General features: G+C 56.8%; 1 protein-coding gene across 1 annotated transcript in view; it reads left to right on the top strand.

Moving 5' to 3' along the window:
• RNH1 (ribonuclease/angiogenin inhibitor 1) overlaps nt 1-6155 on the top strand; it is a gene marked incomplete at its 3' end in the record, with an annotated part of 9925 nt that overhangs the window by 1437 nt on the left and 2333 nt on the right. The window contains exons 2-7 of the mRNA XM_010142953.1: nt 180-350; nt 1729-1899; nt 2508-2678; nt 3504-3674; nt 4136-4306; nt 5701-5871. Coding sequence (XP_010141255.1) covers nt 180-350; nt 1729-1899; nt 2508-2678; nt 3504-3674; nt 4136-4306; nt 5701-5871 — 1026 coding nt within the window. The remainder of the gene's footprint in view (nt 1-179; nt 351-1728; nt 1900-2507; nt 2679-3503; nt 3675-4135; nt 4307-5700; nt 5872-6155) is intronic.

The following is a 6155-nucleotide window of genomic DNA, read 5'->3' as shown; positions in this document are numbered from 1 at the left end:
GCAGAAAGTGAGCCGTGGTTCGGGCCGTGTGTCACCCAGCAGGCCACACGCACGCTCACGGAGATGGCCCAGGGGCTGCAGAGGAGCAAATCATTCACATGCCTTCGTGCGAAACGCTCCGGCTGGGGGGAACAGGGCAGCCCCAAGCATTGACGTGCTCCTTCGCTCTTCTCTTTCAGGATGGATGACTGCAACCTCTCCAGCCGCAACTGTGAGGATCTCTCCTCCGTGATCCGTATGAATCCGTCCCTCACAGAGCTGAAGTTGAACAACAATGATCTGGGGGACGCTGGCATGCTGCACCTCTGTAAAGGGTTGTTGACGCCAAGCTGTAACCTGCAGACGTTATGGTAAGGCCCCCTCGCTGTCTTGCTCGTGGTCTGCTGCAGGTGCGGTCTGAGGCAGACTGGTTTGTGCTGGTGGTACGAGCCATGCCGATGCAGCTCCTCAGTTAGAGGTTCCAGAGCTGTCAGTCCTTCTGCACGCCACCAGACTGGCTCTGCCTCAAGCCTCGTCTTCTCAGCCGGGCACGGCCAGCTTGTTCCAAGCCAGCACGTTTTGCCAAGGCACCAGCACCAGTTCACAGCATTAGCGGGCTCTTCTCAGCAGCCGTGGTGCAGGAGCTTTAGTGAAAGCCAGTGGCTGCTGGCCCTGTGCCTCAGTGACCCTCGAAGAGGTGCTGCCTTCTCTGCCCCCCATCTCTTCTGCAGGGCACTGAAGTCCCTCAGCTCCTGAGGTGGATCTAGGACACCACCTTGTAAGGATCATCTGCCTTTTGGATCACACAGGCCTGCTTCCAAGTCCCCGTGCCCCTGCAGGGAGGACTCACTGAGGGGAAACAGAGGGAAGGTGGACTGTGAGGCCCATCAAATTGCAGCTCTCTGATGGGCCTTCAAGAAATAACTGTCGGACTCTGTCCTGGAGGACTGACACGGAGAGTTTATCCTCAGCTTCAGACTTCAGCAGCTCAAGGAACAGCCTGCAGCAGGCTGTTTCGGTTCCGTAGCATTACCCATTACCCATTCCATAGTAATTATCCATTAATTACCCACCCAGGACACTTCTGGGGTTCTGGTGAGGTGCCTTAGGGAAGAGAAGAGCAGCCAGACCTGAGTCAGACTGGGTACCACCACGTGTAACACCTCTCCACTGTCAGAGCGTCTTGTCTAGTAACTCCAAGTCCCCTGCAGCAATACCAGCACGGTTCCTGTTCCTCCTGGCTGAGTGCTGACGGGTCAGCGTCGCAGATCCTGCGTGTGGCGTACCATGAAACTTATAAGTGATAGCCAGGGATTTCAGTCAAACTGGATGAGATTTTTGCTTTTAGTGGCTCTGGATCATGTTTCTGGAGGGGCCGGAGCCATTAGATGCCATTGCTTTGTCTCTGGGAAGAGCCTCGTGATGATTAAAACACTTCCATCAGGCAGTTGGGGCGCTGCTTCGTGTGAGGTGGATCCTTCCTCTGCTGGAGGTGCTGGATGAGCGAGTACCCTGAGGGAAGCGTGGGAGCTGCGGGTTGTACTGCAGGAGTCACACTAGCTGAGAGCATGCCTTGGCACGCCCGAGGAGCAGTGGTACCACCCGGGACAGACGGCGTCCCAGAGGGTTACACGCTGCCAGTGCCACCACGTCCTTTCCAGGCTCCAGCCCCAGCAGATGTACCTCTGAGAGGAGCTGCCACAAGTCTGGGGGTGTGTTTCCCTCATGCCAGTTGTGTCTCTCTTGCAGGGTGCAAAACTGCAGCCTGACCAGTGCCAGCTGCGAGGCTCTCCGCTCCCTCCTCATCACCCAGCCGTCCCTGACCGAGCTGCACTTGAGCGATAACAAACTGGAAACTGCTGGAGTGAAGATGCTGTGCCAAGGGATGATGAACCCCAACTGTAAGCTGGAGAAGCTGCAGTAAGTCTTCCCTGGGCTCTCTTTGGTCATCAGACAGATTGTGTTTGTCTTCTCCTTGAGATGAGCGGGGGTTTTGCTGCTGGATGTGGAGTTCTTCCTGTTTTATCTGGAATTTTGTTACGATCGTTCATGCTGGGAGGTCTCATGGGTTGGCAAGAGCTGGGTATCTGTTCCGTAGGCTTTGTTTAGCCCTCCTGGCAGTTAATGCAGGACCCCTCAGACGCCCAGGGAAGTCTCATTCAGCTGCGCTTGGTCCTCGTTTTGTGGCTGAGCAGGACCCAGGGCTTCCCTCTGCTGCCTGACGTGTTGCAGTGCAAAGCTCAGCCGTGTGTTCCCAGGCAGCCTGTGCACTGGTTTCGTGGAGGACCAGTGTGAAAATGGTGTGGGAGTTAGTCTTGCTGGAGTCTAGTTTGAGAATTAACGCTTCCTGAAACGAGCAGGGCGACGCTGTTGAAGCCTCTGGCAGGTCTCTCTGTTTTCACACGCTGCCTGGTCTCGGCTTGTGTTGGCCTGTTTTGTGCTCTGGCTACACATGCTTCGCCCAGCCCCTGTCTCGTGGGATGTGGCAGAAACGGTTGTTTTTCCCCGGCTTTCCTTCCTTCTCGCAGGCTGGAGTACTGCGAGCTCACAGGCGACGTGGTGGAAGCTCTCAACGCCGCGCTGCAGAGCAAGCCCGCCCTGAAGCAGCTCAGCCTGAGCAACAACGCGCTGGGAGATGCGGCTGTCAAGCTGCTGTGCCGGGGGCTGCTGGACGCCAACTGCAACCTGGAGCTGCTGCAGTAAGGAAGAGCTGTCACAGCTGTCCTGCTGTTCGCCATTCCGCCCGCGAGACGGGAGGAGTTACCGTCAGGGCTGCTTGAAATTCAGGCCGGATTTTTTTGCTGGCTCAGATTCCTGTAACTGGAAACTGCCGGCAAATGGCCAGGCCTTTCAGTTTGGGGGTTTTTTTTTAGCGTGTGATTCTGAGCTCACTCTTAGGCCTGTCGGTACAGTGTGAGCGTGTAGCCCTGTCAAACACGCAGTGACAAGGGGTGACAGCTCACTGGTATTGCAGAGCTGCCCTCAGTGGCTGCTGCTCTTACCAGCCAGCTGAGGATATTCATTCCGATCGCTTTTTGGCCTCAAAACAGAAGTGCTGGATTTGGCCTCGTGTCTGGGGTGAAGGGTTCCCCCCCGCCTCGTGAAGGGGCTCGGGGGAGAAGCACGATTACCTTTGTCTTGCCCCTGTGCTTCAGCAGGGGTCGGCTGCAGGGGCTCGCTGGGGGACGCAACCAAAAGCTCCTTGAAAAGGACGGTCGATACCAAGGGGGAGTTTGGCAAAACCGATCCTTCTGTTAAGGGGTGTGAGCGGGTGGGTCAGGGCACAAGTGCCCCTCAGTCTTGTGGGGGGCGGGAGTGAAGTGTTGCATCCCCCAGAGCCTCTCTGGGATACCTGTGTCATCCCTGGGCCTCGCAGGGTCCGGCTGTGCCCAGCTGAGCCGCACTGGTTTGCAGCCCACTGACCCTCTCAGAGCAGACTGGGAGTGTGGGGGTGCACTGGACCTGGCGGGTCTGGAGCAGCGACTCCAGCGGCGCTCTAACTGCGGCTGCGCTTTCTTCCACAGGCTGGAGAACTGCGGCATAACCTGCGATAGCTGTCAGGAGATCAGCGCCGTTCTCGGCAGCAGCTCCTCGCTGATCGAGCTCTCCGTGGGGGATAACAAGATCGGGGACGCCGGTGTGGCTGTGCTGTGCCAAGGACTGATGCATCCAGACTGCAAAATCCAGAAGCTGTGGTAAGGGCAGGCAGCCTCCTGCAGCCCCGCCGCTGTCTGCGTTGTGCGGCTGGTTTGTTGGCTGCTAAGCAGAAAGTTTCTCAGTTACACCCTCTAGTAAAACAAGAATGTCTCTGCTGCAAGAGAGTCGCTTCACGTAACTGGGTGGAGCGGGGCTGCACTGACATCGCCTGGGTCGGATTCTGGGGAGAGGGGGGGTGGAATCCTGCGGTGGCAGAGTTGTGGCTTTCTGTTGAGTTACCACAAGTTGCACGTTCCTATCTTTGTTGTGTTACAAACAGCTTTTGGTGGAACAGGTGGACAGTGAGGAGAAAGCCGTGTGGTGTGAGGCATGAATGGCTTTTGTAAAGGATAGAAGAGAACGAGGTGGTGTAACCAGAAACTCAGAATACTGACACAGGGCTCTGTTTCCTCATCTAGGTCATTCTCAGGGGAAAATAATATTTTGTTCTTGCCTGCAGGTTGTGGGACTGTGATCTCACGAGTGCTAGCTGTAAAGATCTCGCCAAACTCATCAGCACAAAGGAGAGCCTCGTAGAGATCAGTCTGATAGACAATAACCTGAGAGACGCGGGGATGGAAATGCTGTGTCAGGCGCTCAAGGATCCCAGCTGTAAACTCCAGGAGCTATGGTGAGCTGCTGTCAGGTTTCACATGCCCCCTGCCTTCTTAGGAGACCTCACCTGGGAAGGATGCAGGTGAAGTAATGCCCACCAGATAGATCCTCCATTGCGATGGTTCTATGAACAACTCGTGCCAGTTGTCACCTAAAGGATTTAGACTTACAGAGCTAAAGAGATTTGTATTTCTCAATTCGTAGAGGGTTTAGAGAACAGGTCTCATGAGGAGCGGCTGGGGGACCTGGGGGGGTGGAGCCTGGAGCAAAGGAGGCTCCAGGGAGACCTTCTGGCTCTGACAACTCCCTGACAGGAGGCTGGAACGAGGTCTCTTCTCCCCAGGAACAAGCAACAGGGCAAGAGGAACCAGCCTCAGGTTGTTGCAGGGGAGGTTTAGGTTGTCCCTGAGGAACAACTTCTTCCCCCGTTGGGGTTGTCAGGCCTGTCCCAGGGCAGTGATTGAGGTTGTTGCGGGGGAGGTTGGGGTTGTCCCTGAGGAGCCGTTTCTCCCCCGTTGGGGTTGTGCAGGCGTGTCCCCGGCTGCCCAGGGCAGTGGTGGAGTCCCCATCCCTGGAGGGGTTTCCCAGCCGTGTGGAGGTGCTGCTGAGGGACAGGGGCCAGTGGGGACCGGGCAGTGCTGGGGGACTCAAGATGCTCAAAGGTGTCTTCCATCCCAAACGACTCTGATTCTGTAGACACCATGAAGTTCTGCCCCATAGTCATGTTACAAGCCATAGAAGACCAAGTGTGAGTTGCAGAGCTTCTTTCTTGGGTATTTTATCATGCAACAAGTGGCAGCTAAGAGACGTGTGAAGGGCCTCATGTAATAGCAGGGCGCTGCTGTGGTCGGGTATCTCAGGTTCTCCACTGCATCCAGGCTCTCTCGTTGAGCAGCCAGAAGGCAGCTCCAGTGCCAGCAGCCGTTCTCAGCAGTCTCTCTGCTGACGGTGTAACCGGTTAGGCTGGGCTGGACTGGTGTCGAGGGGCTGGGAGAGGAGAATGCATCTTTCACATAGACCTTGAACAAGCAGCACTTGGACTTTCCTGCACTGCCAGTTGAGCTGCTGTCCCCGCTGGGGTCTCCCCCTGACCTGGGTGCGTGGAAGTTGATGGGTGCCTCAGGAGTGCACGGTGGAGGCGAGATGAGAGCAGCACGCTTCGTCTCTGGTCATTCCTGTGCTTTCCTCAGAGCACGCTCCAAGACAGACATCCCAGATACGAGGAGTGGGAGAGGTGCTGCTTCGGAAGGGGGGAGCAGGCTGGGGGCTGAGAGGGGCGCAGTGATTGTGGGAAGCTTTGATTCCTCTGTTCCCACTGCCCGGGCTCCTGTGAGGCAGATGCGAGGCAGTGAACAACGCCTGACACTCTGCAGGTCCCCGTCTAGACCTCCTGTCGCTTTTGCCTTGCAGGGTCAGGGAGTGCGGGCTCACCACCGCGTGCTGCAAGGCCATCGGCTCCGCGCTCAGCACCAACAAGCACTTGAAAGTCCTGCACGTGGGCGAGAACAAGCTGGGGGATGCGGGCGTGGAGCTCATTGCCGAAGGGGTGCTGCACCCCAGCTGCAGCATCCAGTCGCTCTGGTAAGTCCTCTTCTCTCCCGCTGCGTTACCCTGCCAAGAACAGTGTGCGGAGGGCGGAGGAGAGCAGGAGCTGGGAGCCTGGTATTTTTTTACTGGCATGAAGTGGTTCACAGCAGGAACTGGTGTTGAACAAGTCCTCTACCAGGTGCATGGATGTCACGAGTGCTCCCACGTATCCTCTCACTCACGGTCTCTTGCAAGTCGAGGTGCAGAACTGAAAGCTCAGGGTGCAGTGGACCTTCAGGATCTAGTGCAATGTGTAGGAGGCTGGAGGGGTTGTGCCT

This window comes from Buceros rhinoceros, unplaced genomic scaffold, assembly GCF_000710305.1.
Source record: "Buceros rhinoceros silvestris isolate BGI_N320 unplaced genomic scaffold, ASM71030v1 scaffold28479, whole genome shotgun sequence".
Lineage (NCBI taxonomy): Eukaryota > Metazoa > Chordata > Aves > Bucerotiformes > Bucerotidae > Buceros > Buceros rhinoceros.
Note: the sequence above shows the minus strand (reverse complement) of the source record. Positions and strands in the feature narration are given on the sequence as shown.